Consider the following 19,414-nt stretch of genomic DNA (forward strand, 5'->3'; position numbering starts at 1 on the left):
ATATTTTCTGTCTCAGGAGAAACTGTAGTTTGTCAGATAACATCCATTACTGCCTTTCCAACTTCCACAAGCTCTCCCAGGCAAATTGCACTTGACCTGGTTTCCGATGTAATTGATCTTGAAGCCTGAGAAAAATCTGTACATTTTGTTTAGTTTGAGGCAGTAAAAGATGATGGATCAGTGTTTCTTAGACTCCCTCCAATTGAAATGAGAGCCAGAACTTCATGAAAGCCAGGCTTCAAATTTCCCGCAAGGCACAAAACCAGGAGACAATCTTCTCCATTTTACTTTTATTTGGGCAGGATGGGGGAATTGAGGGTTTTTCTTGAGGTTTAAGTATTGCTTGACTCAAGTTGCCAATTTCAAACTCCAAGTTTCATGTCTTGGAGCAACATTCCTTTATAATAAACACTGGTGATGAGTTGGATCACTGGGGGCGGGGAGGTGGGAGGTGGAAGGCGTTAGTCCTGTTGGCTGAGAAGTTTAGTGTTGCTTTGAGAAGCTTAGCATTTTTAAAGCCCTTATCTGAAACAGCCTTTCAAAATGCATTCCCTTTTAGGATGTTCCTCCAGCGGTACAAAACCTCCCGTGAAATTGCAGTAGCATTGAGTGTGTTGATTCTGGTGTCCTTCACTAACCCGTGTGCCCGTGGAGACAGATAGGAATATGCGAACCATTTATCCAATCCATATGGCACAGATGGTGTGATGGGCTCTGGCCCATCTTCCCTCAACTGCAGTGTGTAAGGCGAGAATCATTCGCCCTTCCCATTTTGTAGATAAGCAAACGAAGGAGACTCAAGGAACTCTGAGAAGTGCCCAGGGCCACACAGCTGCAATAGTTAGTGTTGAACCCACCCTCCTTTTAAAATTTGACTTCCTTATGACTGCACTGGTCTCCATTGCTGCACGCAGGCTTTCTCTAATTGCAGTGAGCGGGGCCTCTCTGTAGGTGCAATGAGCAGCCTTCTCATTTCCGTGCCTTCTCTTGTTGAGAACAAGGGCTCTAGGTACACGGGCTTAGTTGCCCGGCAGCATGTGGAATCTTCCCGGAGCAGGGATTGAACCTGTGTCCTCGACATTGGCAGATGGATTCTTAACCACTGAACCACCAGGGAAGTCCGAAGCCCTGTTTTTAAATAACTTTTTGGAGTAAGTGAATGTTTCAAGTGTAATAAGGTAACAAGTTATTGTGTAGACAGAAAAGTCAGGATTCGAACCCAGGTTTAGTGGGGATCAAAGTTTGTGCTCTTTGCCCTGCGCCAGGCTATAGAAGATAGTCATGTGATCTAGCACAGACCCAGACTCCAGGACGAAGCCCAGGGTTGACTAAGGACTCCAAAGCTTTTCTGTTGTTGAATTCATTTGGTCTCATCCCTTTGCTTTCTGGTGCTGGTCTTCCTTGGGCTTCCTAACTGGGGACCACTGTGCCAGCTCCGTAGTTGTATTTAGAGGATTGCTTGCTACAAACGTGATGTCATCACCAGGAAGGAGGCTGAACGTCAGGATGTTGGGGTGTTTTTATAGCACAGCCTTCTGAGGGGGCTACGAGAACATGAGTGGGTCGCGGTGGCGGGGGGGTGAGGGGGTGTCTTCCCACCATTTATCATGTCAGCCCATAGATATCAGGTTTGGAACGGCTCAGGAGTGGGTGCCTCCTCCCTTCCACCCCCATGTGACTGGGGGGTGATTTCAGTGGCCTGTGGTTGTCCCAGTGCCCTGTCATTCTGCAAACAGAAAGCCCAGGCTCAGCTCTGTACAGGGAGCAGGAGAGGTGCCTGGAGAAGGCTCTTCTGGAAACCAGGTCTTTTCTGACACAGTAGCCTCACACCACATTCTCTAGAACCCTCACACAGCTGGTGCTCTGGAAGTTCTGCACGTTTGACTTGAGTTTCCCTTTTAAACATACACTGCCACCCCCCCTGCCTTGCCCTGGGGCATGGGTGGTTTTGTGCTGGCCTCCGGTTGGCACGGCATCTGCTCGGTCTGGGGTGGCCAGGGATCTGTAAGAAAATGCTCCCCTTTTGCTTTATGCACAGGCCAGTATCCTCCACACCATGCAAGCAGGGCAAAATACAGAAACAGGTCGGTGGCCAAGGCAGTAACTGGCCTTTATAATCCCACGTTTGGATCACTTAGCCTCAACTGTTGACTTTTTGAGTCAAGAATATAAATTTTAACTCCAAAGAAAGAGTATAGTAATAACAAGTTCCTTAAGTTTTAGATGTTGAGTTTCCATGAAAGATTTTGTTGGGGAGTGGGAAAGGGTTCTGCTAAGTGGAAAAAAAAAATCAAATTAGAAAAACACTGATCTAATGAACAGTGCACCGTGCTTGGGATGAAAGACTTAGATTGTCATTTGGCTTTGTGAGGGATTGGCTGTGTGATCTTGGGCTAATCACAGCACTTCTCTGGGCCTCAGTCTCCTCATCTGTAAAATGGGAAGACTGAACTCATGAGGTCTGTTTATTTTGAAAGTCTGTGATTGTTTCTTTCTCCATCCCCCTCCCCCCCCCCCCTTACTTGACTTCCCTGTTAGTGTCTTGCTCCTTAAAGACCTGTGCTCATCCTTGACAGCAGAGCTCTTACCTTTGGGTTAGCTCTGACTCTTTTCTTTTTAATTTTAAATTTCATTTGTTTGTTTATTTTTGGCTGTGCTGGGTCTTCTTTGCCACACGCAGGCTTTCTCTTGTTGTGGTGCACTGGCTTCTCTTGTTGCAGAGCATGGGCTCTAGGGCTCAGTAGTGGCACACAGGTTTAGTTTCTCCTTGGCATGTGGAATCTTCCTGGACCAAGGATTGAACCTGTGTCCCCTGCATTGGCAGGCAGATTTTTAACCACGGGGCTACCAGGGAAGTCCCTTGCTCTGACTCTTGAGAACTTAGGGTTACACCATATGGGTCTGAAAAGCCTCAAGAGCCAGACTGAGAATAGTCTTTACTGGGGCATCCCCCTGCTTCAGCTTGACCTTATGTTTAAACCAGCAGACATGCCCAGCAAAGAGATGCACTTAAATGGCATTGCCACTGTGTGGGCTGAATTCAAGCCTCTCTTGTTCTCAATGGTGACCTTGATGCTGCACTAGTCCAGATGTGTTTTCAGAGCTATCTGGTTGCACGATCCTGGCCTGATCCTCGTGTCTCATTCCATGTGGAGACGGTCAACAAGAAGCCCTGCCTAATTACAGAGCTTTAGTAGCACCTGCTCATGTGTGATTAGAAGACACCCCAAAGAGCAGAAGCTCACTTCCTAGGCAGGAGAATGCATTACCAAATGGATTTAAACGTCCTTTGGGCCTCAGAGGGTTAAGGGAATAACCTTTTCCCCTGAAAGCATTATGTCTGTCTATAGCAGAGTGAGCAGTTGCAGCCTCCTCACTCCCCGGAATCACCCTTTCTTCAACTCTGACACACGGGATGATGTTGGAAGACTGCATCCAGGTAGCTCAAATTCCCAGGTGTGTGAGTTCCCAGATTTTAGTCATAAAACCTGGACTCTCTGAATAACTCTTCTTGAGAGATGCTGGAAGGATAAGCACCCAGCTTCTAATTATGGTGGATTTTTGAAAATAACACTTGGCTTAGGGGTATTTTGTTCTGTGTTCATTTGCTTACCTGGGCTGTATTGATCAGACCAAAATGAAAATTGTTGTGAAACGGAGCCAGAAGAATGCAAACTTTGGGAGATAGTTTGCTGTTGTTCAGTCGCTAAGTTTTGTGCAGCTCTTGCGATCCCATGGACTGTAGCACACCAGGCTCTTCTGTCCTCCTCTGTCTCCCAAGGTTTGTTCAGATTCATGTCCACTGAGTGATTGATGCTATCTAAGCATCTCGTCCTCTGTCACTCCCTTCTCCTTTGCCTTCAATCTTTCCCAGTATCAGGGTCTTTTCCAATGAGTTGGCTCTTCGCATCAGGTGGCCAAAGTATTGGAGTTACAGCTTCAGCATCAGTCCTTCCAGTGAACATTCAGGGTTGATTTTTAGGATTGACTGGTTTGATCTCCCTGCTGTCCAAGGGACTCTCAAGAGTCTTCTCCAGCCCAGCATTTCAAAAGCATCAATTCTTTGGCTCTCAGCCTTCTTTAGGGCTCAGCTTCCCCATCCATACATGACTACTAGAAAAACCATAGTTGGGAAATGGAGGTGGAATTTATTACACCACAAAGAGACAGCTGGCACCTTATCCATAGTGGAGCTTACTTGGCTTTTTTTAAGCAAATTACCATTTCTGATCACACAACGTAGGGGTCATTAAAAGCATGCATGCCTGCTGGGCCAGCAGCTCTAAAAGTGTAACTTTTTACGGAAACCTCAACCTGGCTTGCTGGAAAGGAAGCCTGGGCCCAACACGGCTGCTCTCGCTCCGTGGTACAGCTGAGGAAAAGAGGTGTTCTGGTTGGTAAGCATAGCAATTTTGTAAGAATCTGAACCCTTTAAAATATGCTTTATACTAAAGCTGTATATTCTGAACTTCTAATTACCCTCTCCAGGCTTTTGTGAGGAATCAATGAAATTAAATGCCTCGCCTGCTTCAAAGAGGCCCTGACACACAGGAAGGGCTCAATAAACACGGGTTGAATGAATAATCCCACAGAGTTCATCTAATTAACATTCTTCCTTAGTGGCTCAGGATACAGATAAGCAATGCAGCAGAAAAGGTAACAAATATTACCAAGCTTGCTTACTGGGGACTGTGGGCATTTTACAGTCTCTAAAAAGGGAAGCAAACCCAACCAAATTCCATAGTTCACCAAACACAGGCTCCTAATAGCAGTGGAATTTTCCTAGCCAGGCTCCCCTAGGACATAGGAGAAATTTTCCACGGAGGGAAGACCTCGACGGCAGGGCTATCATACTTTGCCTCCCCACCCCGGACTTGCCTCCACAGATCGGCTTCCAGATTCGCACTCGGGTACAGGACCTGGGCCACGGCTGCATCTTCCTGGTGCAGAAGGCGGGGGCCCTCCAGGTGTGCCCCACGGACAGCTACACCAAGAGGGAGCTGATTGAGTGTGCCCGCACTGTCACAGAGAAGGTAAGGAGCAGCCCTCAGGCCAGGCAGGCACGATGGCACCCAGCTGTGCCCAGGCACAGACCAGGCAACCAAGCCCAAAACCAGCCAGCCCAGTCAGGTCCAGATGTCTTCCCTCCCACCCAGGGTCTCCCCAGGGCAGCTGGGGGTGATCTGTTGTCCTGAGAAACTGAGGGACTGTCCCACTGAGGTCAGGGCCCTGGTGGTCACCTTGATGGGCTCTCCTATGAACAGACTGGTCAGACCATGTCCAAGTCACAGTCAGCACCAGGACCTCTCCTAAAGCCCCTGGGGACATGGTTGCCCCCACCCTCCCTTTCCAGGGAGGCTCCCAAGTGCTGAGACTAGGTAAGAAGGATCACATCTCCTCTTGTGTAACCTGTTTATTTCCAGAGGAGACAGTGCAGTGAGCAGGGTTAAGCCCCCCAAGGTCACATGGTGGGGAAGGGGGACAGGAGCCACAGGACATTTCCTGACTCTATGGGCAGCTGTTTGTAGAGACAGACTCTCATAGCAGAGAGCACAGGGCTCAGCTAAGCTACTTCCCCCGCCACACCTCGATTTCCTTGTCAGTCAAGGGAGGATGAAGAAGTAGAATGCCTGGCCCAGGGGTTATGCAGGTTATATACAGTGATGAGTGTCAAAGAGCTTGGCACCATTCAAAGTTTGATTGATTTCAACCACTGTTCCCTAACTCTGTTCTCCAACACCCCTTCTTCTGGGAGGTTTTCCCTGGTTCACAGCACCCCATTCTGAATGTCCGTTCCTCCTGGACCCTCCTGCAGTTTGCTGACGGTTTTGCTTGGCTGGTTTCTCGGAGTTATTTTTCAGGGCCGCTGCTGTACAGGCCGCGTGGGGTGCCGGCAGCAGCACCCGTGCTTAGCGGGTGTTTCCCTGTCCTTCGCTTGGGTTGTAGGACAGAGAGCTCCGCACTGTTGAGAAGCTTAGCAGTGAGACTTGAGGGGTGCACGGGGGACCCTCCCCCTGAAGCTGCCGGGACAGAGGCTTCTCTGTCCGTGGTCTCTCACCGTGGTCAGGCATCGGTCTCCCGCAGCCCACAGGACTATCCAGGCTTCCCCAGGACGAGGAAATAAATCTCTCAGCTCGAGGAAGGCATTCTCCCTCCTTTGAAAGCCCTTCCTGTTGTTGAAGTTACTCCTGCCAAGTTCCCCTGTAGGAGACTTTGGAATAGGAGCATGAAGGAGGGGAGGAGGTGGTCCAAGTTGCAAGGTGCCAATGAGCATGGCCACGCAGGCTGATCTTCCTGAGCTGGCCTCCCTCCATCTTCCTGCTTCTCCAAGCAGAGTACCCCTGACTCAGGATGCCGGGAGAGGGATCAGAGGCAGGGAGTCGGCTTGTTCAGAGCATCTAGCCTTACGGGTAGATTCCTGCTGCATCTCCCTGCCCTCCCATCTCCACCCAGCACCATCCTTACCTGTCTAGGTATGTCTGTGTGATCATCCCCAGACAGGAGGACAGACCCATAAGAGGAAGACAGCAGGTGGCTGGAGAAGGAAGGAGGGGGCTGGTGTGGCAGGAACATGGGGGGAGGCCTGGGAGATAGGAAGTGGTTGTGAAGGGAGCTCAGCTCCTCTCTACTGTGGCAGAAGAGCCATCCTCAGGGGTGGGGCAGATCCAGCTTGCCTTGAGGGGGAAATGTCTCTAGAAGCATAAGGGTATGCTAGTGGCAGGTGGTGGTGCAACGGAGTGGTGGAGTAGAGAGGTTAAAGGAAGGCATCCTCTTTGGGCTCCAGCCCTTCTGGGGTCCACTCTGGAGAATTTCTAGTCAAGAGGCAGCCAAGGGAAGGAGTGACAAGTGTCAGCAGAGGGCTGTTCTGCAGAAAGTCTGATCGGTGGGGACAGAAACAGCCACACTGTTCATAGGAGCCTGACCCTTAACCCTTTTTGTGGTTTTTATCAAGTAGCACCTGCCCTCTGTTATTCAGTCATGTCCGACCCTTTGTGACCCCATGGACTACAGGACAAGCCTCTCTGTCCCTCACCATCTCCCGAAGGTTGCCCAAGTTCATGTCTATTGCATCGGTGATGCCATCCAGCCATCTTATCCTCTGATGCCCTCTTCTCCTTCTGCCCTCAATCTTTCCCATTCCAATGAGTTGGCTGTTCACATCAAATGATCAAAATACTGGAGCTTCAGCATCAGTCCTTCCAACAAGTATTCAGGGTTGATTTCCCTTAAGATTGACTGGTTTGATCTCCTTACAGTCCAATGGACTGTCAGGAGTCTTCTCCAGCACCATCTAGTAAACCCTTATTACATGCCAAGTACTTGATATGCATTTTCCCCCACTTATTCCTCCCATCAGCCTTGATTGGTAAGAAGTAATAGCCCCCTTTTCCAGATGAGAAAACTGAGACTTAGAGAGGTGAAACACCCTGCCCAAGGTTGTATCGCCAGCAATGGCAGTGCCAAGTCAGGCAGGCTGCTGAATCCGAACTGCTGGTAACCCCAAGCCATATTGACTCCCAGAGAGAAAATTCACTGTTCTGTTTGTTCTGTTTTGTTTTGTTTTTTACTCCCCTCCCCCAGATTTATTGAGATTTATATAGTTGACAGACAACGCTGTATGTTATTCATACTTCATTATAAATGCAAAAAGTATATGTGTCTATGTATTTTTTCCTTGTGATGAGAATTCTTAGGACTTGAGCATCTTTTATAAAGATCACAAAGCAGTGTTAGCTATAGTCGTTATTAGTGCATTGCATCCCTAGGATTTACCTTAGAACTGGAAGTTTGTGCCTTTGACCAGTTTCCTTGTCTCACCACCACCAAACCCTACCCCACCCCCTTACCATAACCACAGATCTGATCTCTTTTTCTGTGCATTTGATTGAATTTGTTTTGTTTTGTTTTCATTTTTATTCAGTTTATTTAAACTGAAAACAAAAAGTTTCTTTTCTTTTTCCCATTTCTCCTCCTCCTCATCCCCCGCCACTGGCAGTCACCGATCTGTTCTCTGTATCTTTGGGCTTGGTGTTTGTTTTTGTCTTTGTTTTCAGATTCTGCATAAAAGGGAGGAATGTGGCACTTGTCCTTCTTTGATTTATTTCTCTTAGTATAATGTCTTTGATGTCCATTCATGTTGCTGAAAATGGCAGGATTTCAAAAAAAAAAAAAAGAAAATGGCAGGATTTCATTCTTATGGCTGAATAATTTTCCTTTGTATATATGTACCACATTCCCTTTATCTAATTTCCTTTGATGGATGCTTAGATTTTTTCTATGTCTTGACTATGACAAATAGTTTTCCAATGAACTTGAAGAGTTAGTGTTTTCTTTTTCTTCGAATACATAGCCAGAAGTGAAATTGCTGGGTCATATGAGTGTTCTATGTTTATATTTTGAGGAATCTCCATAAAATTTTTCATATACGCCTGCACCAATTTTTATTTCCAGCAAAAGTTGCATAAGGATTCACCTTCTTCTACATCTTTGCCCACACTCGTTACCTCGTTTTGATAATAAACTTTCTGACAGTGTGAGGTGATAGATATTTCACTGTGGTTTGGATTTGCATTTCCCTGATAGTTATGTGGAGCATCTTTGCATGTGCCTGTTGGGAGGCCTGGCGTGCTACGATTCATGGGGTCGCAAAGAGTCGGACACGACTGAGCAACTGAACTGAACTGATTGGCCATCTGTGTATCTTTTGCAGAAAAAATGTCCATTTAGATAGTCTGCCAGTTTTTAAAATGATGGGTTTTTTTGGGGGGTGGGGTTGGCTATTGAGTTGTATAGTTTGAGTTCTATTTATATGTATCAAATATATGATTTGCACATATTTTCTCCATTTCAGTAGATTGCCTTTCCATTTTGTTGGTGGTTTCCTTTACTGTGCAGAAGCTTTTTAGTTTTAAACATTCATATATATGTACATATATATGTATATCCATATGTAAACAAGTTCCACTTGTTTATTTTTGCTTTGTTGCTTGTGCTTTAAGTGTCAGATCCATTGCCAAGACCTCTGTCAAGGAAGTGACCAGCTATATTTTCTTCTAGGGGTTTTATGGTTTCAGGTCTTATATTCAGGTCTTACGTTTAACCCATTTTGAGTTAATTTTTGTGTATGGTGAATCATGGTGATCCAGTTTGATTTTTTTGCATATGGCTGTTCAGTTTTTTCAACACCATTTAATGAATACACTGTTCTTCCCCCATTGTATATTCTTGGCTCCTTTGTCATAAATTAATTGATCAGATATGAATGGGTTCATTTCTGAGCTTTCTAATTCCATCTACATATCTGTTTTTATGCCTTTACCATACTGTTTTCATTACTGTTGCTTTGTGATTTAGTTTGAAATCTAAAAGCATAATGCCCCCAGTTTTGTTCTTTCCTCAAGATTGCTTTAGCTATTTGGATCTTTTATGGTTCCGTACAAATTTTAGGACTGTTCATTTTCTGTGAAAAATGCCATTTTAATTTTGGCAAGAATTGTATTGAATTGTATATTGGTTTTGGTAGTATGGATATTTTAACAATATTCTTCTAATCCGTGAGCACAAAATATCTTTTCGTTTATTTGTACCTTTTTCAATTTCTTTGACTTCTTATAGTTTTCAGTATACAAGTCTTTATCCTCCTTGGTTAAAATTATTCCTAAGTATTCTATTCTTTTTGATGCAGTTATAAATGGGATTGATTTCCTAATTTCTCTTTCTGCTGGTTCATTATTAGTATATAGACACACAATAGGTTTTTGTTTATTGATTTTGTATCCTGCAAGTTTGCTGAATTCATTTATTAGTTCTAAAAGTTTGGCGTTTTTTTTTATGGAATCATCAGGGTTTTTTATATAGAATATCATATCATCTGCCAATAGGGACAGTTTCGCTTTCCAATTTGAATGCCTTTTATTTTTTTTTTCTTGTCTTACTGCTCTGGCTAGGACTTCTACTATTGTATTGAATTAAACTGGTGAGGGTGGCCATCCTTGTCTTGTTCCTGATCTTAGAAGAAAAGCATTTAGCTTTTCACCTTTGAATATAATGTTAACTATCGGCTTGTTGTACGTGGCCTTTATTGTATTGAGATATATGTTCTCTCTATATGCACTTTGTTGAGAGCTTTTATCATAAATGGCTGTTGAATTTTGTCAAATGCTTTATCTGCATTTATTGAGATGACTTATTTAATTTTTACCCTTTGTTTTGTAAATGTGGTATATCACATTGATATCTGGATGTTGAACCAATCTTGCAACCCTGGAGTAATTCCCACTTGATCATGGTGTGTGATACTTTTATTGTTTTGTTGAATTTGGTTTCTTGATATTTTGTGGAGGATTTTTGCTCTGTGTTCATCAAGGATATTGGCCTGTAATTGTCTTTTTTTGTGTGGTATCGTTGCCTGCTTTTGGTGTCAGAGTAATGTTGGCCTCGTAAAGTGAGTTTGGAAGAGTTTCCTCCTCTTCTATTTTTTGTGTTCTTTGTGGTCTTTTTTTTTTTGAGTTTGAATACTTTGGGGTTGTATTTCTCCATCTCCCACGCCCCTGACTCCCCCTGTCTGCCCTCAGGTATCCTTGGTGCTGTCCGCTCTCCAGGCTGGGAACAAGGGGACCCAGGCTTGCATCACAGCTGCCACTGCCGTGTCCGGGATCATCGCCGACCTGGACACCACCATCATGTTTGCGACTGCAGGGACGCTGAATGCAGAGAACAACGAGACATTCGCAGACCACAGGTATGGGGGTGACAGCCATCCTGGGGGCTCCTGGACAGGGAGACGTTCACTGTGGCCTGATGGACTTTGGAGATGCTGCCCAACATCCAGAAATATGGTTATGCGTTTTTATTTCGAAAGGATGTTCAAGTGGGGGAAATGGACCACGTAATCCAAATAAGTGCCCAACTACAAACAGAATTGTGTTCCAGCTTTGCCTTTCACAGCCTACATCCAGTCTGTTCCAACTTTTTCTTCTCTTTTTTATTTCTAAGCTAAAAAGCTATGCCCTTGATTTTTTCACGAACCCAAGTGGGACTGGGAGTGGCCCAGGCAGGCATTTAGCTCCTACCTAAATGGAGAGTGAAGCTCCAAGCCTGCTGTCTCTCCCTGGCTGGCTCTTCAGACTCTGCTTCGGAGGCTGGTGCTAGGGTCTCCGTTTGCTGCTGGATATATCCCCCCATGTGCTTGCCACGTGTCCAGCACCTTTCTTCCTCTCTCCATTGCCCCAAGACTGGGCAGGGGAGGTGATTCTCAGTGCCCTGTCACCCCTTCCAAAACTCAGCCCCCTGGGCTCTGATGTCCAGGTCCCCTTGCCCATGTGTCCTCACAGCCCCCTGTCACTATGAAGTGTTTTCAGGGCCACTAGGAACCACAGGGAGGAAGCTACGGGGCTGGGGAAGGGGACCAAACTGATAGCCCTGAATCTGTAATTGAAGTTTTATGATTAACTGACTGGGAATTCTGAGCCGATTTTCCTCTCCTCTATCCTAATTCTCTTACATGGAGATGAGAGCCTCCTATTACAAGAGGAGAATTGGATCACCTCTCTTCTTTAATAAACACCCTTAGGAGGGTTTCTTTTCTTCCTAACTGGGCTTCCCAGCTGGTGCTAGTTGTAAAGAATCCACCTGCCAGTGCAGGAGACACAAGAGACGTGGGTTCAATCCCTGGGTTGAGAAGATCCCCTGGAGTAGGAAATGATAACCCACTCCAGTATTCTTGCCTGAAAAATCTCATGGGCAGAGGAACCTGGAGGGCTACAGTCCATGGGGTCTCAAAGAGTCAGACATGGCTGAGCACGCACACACACAGGGTTTCTTTTCTTCCTGACTACCAGTGACCAAGGTCTACCCTTTGTCTGCCCCCTTTCCCTGCCCTCCCCTGCTTCTCAGGGAGAACATTCTGAAGACAGCCAAGGCCTTGGTGGAAGACACAAAATTGCTGGTGTCGGGCGCTGCGTCCACTCCAGACAAGCTGGCCCAGGCAGCTCAGTCCTCTGCAGCCACCATCACCCAGCTCGCTGAGGTGGTCAAGCTGGGGGCCGCCAGCCTGGGCTCTGATGACCCCGAGACCCAGGTAGGCATGTCGTCAGGCCTCATGTTCCCACAGACTCTGTGCACAGGTCTTAGAAGAAACTGAAGGCAAAATAGGAACTTGGGGAATAGACAGTATGTGTGTGGGTGCGTCTGTGGTTTAGGGACTGGTAGGAAGCAGTCATCCAGGCAGGATCGTGGCATGGACTGTAGCGCAGCCGTGGCGATGGATACAAGCCCACAGGTTTGAGAGGAGTCTGTAAGGAGGTCTCTGCCAGGCTTGGTAAATGATTGGTCACACTGAGTGTTTAGAGATAACAGCAAGGGAGCTGGCCAGGACAACCGTGTGTTTCAGGCTACATCAGTGAATGGACAGTGGCTCCCGGTACCCAGCCGAGGCTCCCTGGAGGGAGGCCTGGCCTGGGTGGAGATGCAGATGGATTCAGATTGCAGTGTGTTGAATTAGAAGTTCCAGAGAGACACTGAGGTGGAACAAGTGAGTAGGCTTGAGCTGGCTCAGGTTTGAGGGTGTGGATGCAGGGCTTGTTCTCCAATAAACAGTGATCACAGCCACAGAGGAGAATGAGGAGACGGAGTCAGGGCAAAGCTGAGGAATCCATCATTTGGACCATCTTCAGGAAAAAGATGCACAAGGAGACTGAGAAGTGGCAGCAGCTGGTGGGAAGAAAGCCGGGGGCCTGATGTTAAGAGGAAGCAGTGCTTCAGCCCTCCAGAGACGCTGCCGAGGAGGCAAGAAAGGAGAAGATGTGAGAGCCAGCTCCAGCACCATGGATGGCAGCGGTCACCCTGTCAGGGCTGTGAGTGGGGAGTGGCCAGATGAGGGTGAAGGTAGGAGGCAGTATGTATAGATGCCCCATTTGAGAAATCTGACTCTGAAGGGGAAGAGAGAGAGGAACTGGGGGGCAGAGATGGTCTCCAGGCTCTGTGACTCTCTGCTTTGGATTCAGCCACTTCACTGATGTTACCTGCTGGGTCCTCAGCCCCCAGCCAAGACCATCAACTCCTCAAGGACAGAAACCATGGTTTATTGATCTGTGAAACAAACACACGGCTTCCACGCATCGTGGATGCCCAACAGAGTAGTTGAGCTCTTGCTGAACTAACAGCCAACCATGGCCAGCATTGATGGATTCTTCCCATTCCTGAGTGCAAAATTTAAACATCCCTCTGTTGTTTCACCCCCCAGCACCATCAAATGGTAAACACTTCAGTTTCCACTGCTTAAACTCTACTCAATTAACAAGCCTGTTAGGCCCATTTGGACATCACTGGAGATGAAAGATCCCTCCGTCCTGTGCCAGAGTCAATGACAGATACTGTGCTGATGAATGCAACCAGACCAGCAGCTCTGTTCCCACATGGCTGTGGCCCCTCCCTTCCTGACATCTTCCAGTGGAGTGGAGCCCCTTGAAGGAAACATTCCATGTGTTGGCTTTTTACTCCTGTGCTGGCTTTCTCTTTGATAATATCAGAGCCCAGATTGACTGCCCTGTGGAATTCAAAGCATTCACAGAAGTCTCTGCCTGGGCATTGTTCTTACCCGCATGGAAGAAGGAAAAGCTAGAAAATGCATGAGTGCAGTTGGAACCTGAGCCTGGCTCAACCTGGAATGAATCAGCTGGGAGGATTTAGATCTTTGGATTTAAATCCAAAATGTATCGAATTGCTTAGTCTTTAACTCCCAAATGATCCAGATGTCCCAGAGCCCATCTTCTTTTGAGACCACCAGTGAAAAATGCCCTGTCTGAAAGGTACACCCACTTGTTCCTGTTCAGGGTCCAGTGACTGGGAGGGGACAGCCTGTGCCAGGTGTCAGCTGCACACCTGCCCGCTCCACCTCTCCCCTGTGGTCCCCACCCCAGCCCCTCCTCAGGTGCCCCGTCACAACCCAGCCTGCCCTGTGGGTTTAGAGGCTGGCAGAGGTTTGTGCACTCTGTGGGTGAGAAGCCACGAGCTGGAGAGGGTGGGAGGCTGGGAGTCACGGCGTGGCTGTGCTTGCAGTGTCTGGGACGCTAGTGTGTCTAAGATGTTTTCACATTTGTTACCTGGTTCATCTGCTGGCAGTGCGGTAGGGGGTGGGGGAGGGTGCGGCTAGCACTACTCACCCCATTTGCAGATAAGGAGCCAGGGCCACAGGAGCCCAATACAGTGTGGAAGTGAAGACCATGTCCTTGGCATCACGCTGACCAGAGTCTGAATCCCAACCCAGCTGATCCCAGGCTCTTCAAGTATGGACACAATTACTGTAGTTCCCACTTGAAAAGGTAGTGATGAGGGTTAAATAAGATCGTGTGCGTTGTACTTGGCTCGGCACCTGGAACACTGCCCTCTGTGCAGGGAAGCTGTTGTTGTAAGAATTAGGAGTTGTTATTGTAGCTATTGGACCCGGAAGACTTAAATGTCATATACCCAGCATCATGGAATTCCTAAGGACACCTGGTACTTGAGATTCCAAGTCACCCAGAAGTGGTCAGTTGTCTGTTCAGTTAGAAGAGTGAAGGCGCTGAGTTCCATCTAGTGTTACGTGGGTTCACACCTGTATATCCACTCATTGCCTGAGGATTTGCTGAGTGCCCACCACACACCAGGCCTTGTTCTGAGTGCAAGACACGACAGAAGTCCAGGCCGGCCCACCTGGAGCTTCCATCCCAGTCGAGGAAGGCAGATGGTATATAATGAAGTAATTTCACATTACTTTATCACTATTATACTACAGCTAAGTGCATTAAATAAAGCAGGGCGAGCTGAGGGCATTCCAGTGAAGATGGGCTTGTGGCGAAGTGGTCAGGTAGAGTCTCTGAGGACGTGACATTTTCCCTGAGACCTGAAGGATGAAAAAAGCTGGGGTCCAGACAGAGAAGGGGACGGAGCAGAGGCCCTGAGGTCAGAGTGGGGGAGGATTTCCAATGGGGAAAAAGATAGACCTGCACACCTGTAGCATGGCGAGTGGGTCAGGATCCCGCCTGGGGATGCAGGCGGGCTGCTATGGGAGCTGCAGGCCAGGCCAGGGGGCGTGCATTTTGTTCTCAGTGCTTTTGGTGACAAGTTCTGGGTACAGGTGAGTGGTGTTGCCTCTCGGGGCGTCTGCCTAGCTGCCTTCATCCTTTCACAGGCAGCTTTTCAGCAGAGCTGTTGGCCAGGACATGTTTCTGAACTTGCCAGATAGACTGTACCTGGGTTTGGCGTTCTGGCTCAGTATCTGCCTCCCTCAGGGAGCTTCTTCAAGCATGGATTCTGGATTTCCACCCAGACTCCTACACCGGAGTCTCCAAGGGCAGGCCCTGGGGACTCTGCTGTGCTGCGGGTGGGGGAGCTGTGGATGCTGAGCCCTGCCTCCCAGGTCCCCCCCTGCCCTGCTCTTGTGCTGTGTGATCTTGGTCCTGTGCTGCGGGCAGGGGAGCTGTGGATGCTGAGCCCTGCCTCCTAGGTCCCCCCTGCCCTGCTCTTGTGCTGTGTGATCTTGGTGCGGCTGCTTACCCGGGGTACATGCTCTCTTTCAGGTAGTGTTGATCAATGCCATCAAAGACGTGGCCAAGGCCCTCTCAGATCTCATTGGTGCTACCAAGGGAGCTGCCAGCAAGCCTGCCGACGACCCCTCCATGTACCAGCTCAAGGGGGCTGCCAAGGTAGAGTGGAGCCCTAGCCAGGGGCAAGTGTGCCAGGGGTGCTCCAGTGAGAGACTGAGAAATGACACTCCCGAGTTTTGGAGGGGGCAGTGTGCATCTGAGTTCCTTCCTCACATAGAGGTGTGGGCACTCATGCCATTAGATCTGCACTAAGAGGGATGGGACCTCAGCTCACTCTGTTTTCTTTTGGCCTGTCTTCCCATGCAGGTGATGGTGACCAATGTCACCTCCCTCCTCAAGACCGTGAAGGCAGTGGAGGACGAGGCCACTCGGGGCACACGGGCACTAGAGGCCACTATCGAGTACATGAAGCAGGAGCTCACGGTAAGGAACCACCAGTCACCTCCCTAGGGCCCTGCGTGCAACAGCCGACCCCAGTGCAACTTCTCTGAGATTTTACTTGGAGTGCCTGAGCTAGGGGGGCCCACTCACCTTCTTGCTGGTAGCCTTGTGCCATGGAGAACCTATGTGATACTGACCTCAGAGTTTGGCTAGGATCAGTTTGCAAATAGTTAAATGAATTAATGTATGACTTGGGACCATGTTTAATTCCACTAAAATTGCAGCATAAAATGAAAGCACTGCAGAAGAGCCTCAGCAAAGGGAAAACTCACTGTGGCCCTTTACACTTGCCTTGAGTTTATGCTTTTTTTTTTTAATTTTACTTATTTTATTATTCATTTTTGGTTGTACTGGGTCTTCACTGATGCATGCAGACTTTCTCTAGTTGCGGGAAACAGGCTGTTTCTTTGTTGTGGTGCACAGGCTTCTCACTGCGCTGGTTTTTCTTGTTGTAAGGCATGGGCTGTAGGGTGCACAGAATTCAGCAGTTGCAGCTCACAGGCCCTGAGCACGTAGGCTCAGTAGTTGTGGCACATGGGCTTACTTGCTCCGTGGCATGTGGAATCTTCCTGGACGAGGGACCAAACCTGTGTCCCTTCCGTTGGCAGGAGGATTCTTATTCACTGAGACAACAGGGAAGTCCTCGCCTTGAGGGGCCACGCATGGCCCCTCCTGATTCCATGGCCATCAACAACAGCTCATCCTGCTACACACAGATAGATGTGGGAGTCTGAGTTCACTGTTAGGAAAACCCAGACGCTTTTACTGGGGACACTTCTCTTTAACTTCAGGCTGCCTTCCACGTGAGGTGTCTGATCTCAGAGACTCCGACCCTGTGTTCACTCTTGCCCAGTTCCATTGTCTTAGAATGAGGGTATCCTGGGGTTACTGTGGTTGTCTCCTGTTCTTTTGACTCCATGGTGGTTGTGGATTGCCTTGTGGATTGCCTCATCCTAATCCCTCAAAACAAATATGCTGAAAATGAGTAGCTTCAAACTGAGATTCCTCTTTTTTTAATTTATTATTACAAATGCTATTTATTTTCATTATTTTATATGTACTTTTATTCTTAGTAGGCCAAATGACTATACATAGACAGCTTTAGGATATTTTTCAAAGAATCGCAGATAAATAACATTTAAATGCAGAGGCAACATGGGCCATCATTTGAGGTTCCTTTTTAATAGCAGATCTGCTCACAGATTCAGCTTCTCTTTTGGAAGGAGGAGTCTTCAGAGAGTCACCTGCAAAGGCCACAAGCTCCTGAGGGTCAGCAGTATGTACGTGCTAAGTTGCTTCAGTCATGTCAGCTCTTGCAACCCTACAGACTATAGCCCTCAAGGCTCCTCTGTCCATGGAATTCTTCAGGCAAGAATACTGAAGTGGGTTTCCATTTCCTTCTCCAGGGCATCTTCATGACCCTGGGGTGAAACCCACATCTCTTGTCTCCTGCATTGGCAGGCGAGTTCTTTAACACTAGTGCCATCTGGGAAGCAGTAGAGATGAGCAATTCTGTTGGGTTTTAGTGGTGAAGACTTGGGTTCTTGTGTCCTGTTTTTAATGACTCCAACCTTGGTTGCCATTGTGCCTAGTTCTCACACAAAGAAGAAACTAAAAACTGCAGGCAGTATCCTTAAGACTGCTGCCTGGCTCTCGCCTGCCTACATGGGCTGGGAGTTTCTTTTCTTTTTTTTTTTTTAATTTTACTTTTTGGCCATACCACACCACATGGCATGTGGGATCTTAGTTCCCTGACCAGGGATGGAACCCGCACCCCCTGCATTGGAAGCTCAGTTTCTTAACCACTGGATCACCAGGGAAGTCCCTGGGCTGGGGTTTCTTATCAAAAGTCTAGAGACACATTCTGACAGGTGTGGGTGGGCCAAATAGTGGCAATGGAAGAGATTTGTAATTCCTGGGATATTACACATGGTCAGCCTAGGATTGACCTAGATCAAAAAAAAAAAAAAGAATTGACCCAGATGATGCACGTCCATGAACATAGGAGGTTCCCAAAGGAGCATGAGCCCCAAGGCCCATGTTAGTGTGGAGGGCTCTGTCCATGCTCATCACACTGCAGCATTAAGGGGTGGTCCTGGGCAGTAGATTGCTGCTGTTCATTTTTAGGGGGTTAGTGATGTTTGACGCTGATTGGCACATGACAGGGATGTTAGCTGGGTCCTCCCTTCTGAATCTTGGCTCAAACATGGCTGCCTAGGGCTGAAGACTCTGGGAGGTAGTGAAGGACAGGGAAGGCTGGTGTGCTGCAGCCCATGGGGTTGCAAAGACACAACTTAGCGACTGAACAACAACAAGGAGTGAAGACAGAGCAGCCCCACCTGGTTCAGGAGTCCTCGTATGCAGGGACCCATCACTCATGGTAGAACCGTGGCAGATGGGCTGGAAGCAGAAATGGTTGGCTTGACTGGCAGGTGGAATTTTAAAGTGAGATACTCACTTACCATGGCTAATGTATTTCAGCTTCTCTAAAGGTGTATGAGTGTTGTTAAATAATTCACAATGTCACGGTGGCAGGCTCGACATGAACACCTCCACACAATTAGGCCTTTATATTTGTAAGACAGGCTGAGAGTAGAAGAAATGGAATGCTTTATTCTTCCCCAGCCTCACACTGTCTTTAAGAGAGAGAGCTGGGTCCAGAGTGATTCATCCAGGTCAGTCTTGCTCTGGAACCAGCATCAGGGCTGCGGAGCTTCTGGGGACCACTGAGGTATCAGCAGGAATGGGCCAGAAGATCTGGGAAGCTGCACAGTCCACCTACCCCACCACCCCAGGGGTGGAGTTAATGCACATGGAGTGTCAGTGTCTGCAGGCAAGCATGTTAACAGTGTAGATCATTCTCCGCCCCACGCTCTCCCCCCAGGAATGCTGCACAGGTGTGTGGGGCTTATCCATGCTGGAATTTTGAAAGCAAGAATGATTACTGTACTCCAGTTACATTTCTGATTTCCTGCCGTTTGACCAGTTTCCTCCCATAGCTGGCTCAGTTTTCAGACACTGCTGCAGCCAGTAGGGGAAGCATGTGTTATTTCCATCCTTCCCTCTTTGACTTTTTTCAGCTCTTCCATTTCTCACTTCCAGGTATTCCAGTCAAAAGAGGTACCTGAGAAGACGTCTTCACCTGAAGAATCCATCAGGATGACCAAAGGCATCACCATGGCAACGGCCAAAGCTGTGGCCGCTGGGAACTCTTGTCGACAGGAGGACGTGATAGCCACTGCCAATCTGAGCCGGAAGGCCGTGTCGGACATGTTGACCGCCTGCAAGGTAAAGGCTTTGGCGTTGATTGGGGTGGGTAGGGTGGTGCTCTGTCATGGCTGAGCTGTTGCAGTCAGTCTGGAGAAGGAGAGGGACTGGCCATGTGTAGG

The 19,414-nt window shown here is 47.9% G+C and overlaps 1 protein-coding gene across 7 annotated transcripts in view; it reads left to right on the top strand.

Moving 5' to 3' along the window:
• The window catches only part of TLN2 (talin 2), a 502,016-nt gene that overhangs the window by 440,851 nt on the left and 41,751 nt on the right, over positions 1-19,414 (top strand). For all 7 annotated transcript variants that reach the window (XM_044925074.2, XM_044925075.2, XM_044925072.2 and 4 more), the window contains 6 exons: positions 4,887-5,033; positions 10,575-10,741; positions 11,896-12,079; positions 15,558-15,683; positions 15,891-16,007; positions 19,128-19,313. In XM_044925074.2, coding sequence (XP_044781009.2) covers positions 4,887-5,033; positions 10,575-10,741; positions 11,896-12,079; positions 15,558-15,683; positions 15,891-16,007; positions 19,128-19,313 — 927 coding nt within the window. The remainder of the gene's footprint in view (positions 1-4,886; positions 5,034-10,574; positions 10,742-11,895; positions 12,080-15,557; positions 15,684-15,890; positions 16,008-19,127; positions 19,314-19,414) is intronic.

The sequence above is a fragment of the Bubalus bubalis genome, chromosome 11 (assembly GCF_019923935.1).
Source record: "Bubalus bubalis isolate 160015118507 breed Murrah chromosome 11, NDDB_SH_1, whole genome shotgun sequence".
Classification (NCBI taxonomy): Eukaryota; Metazoa; Chordata; class Mammalia; order Artiodactyla; family Bovidae; genus Bubalus; species Bubalus bubalis.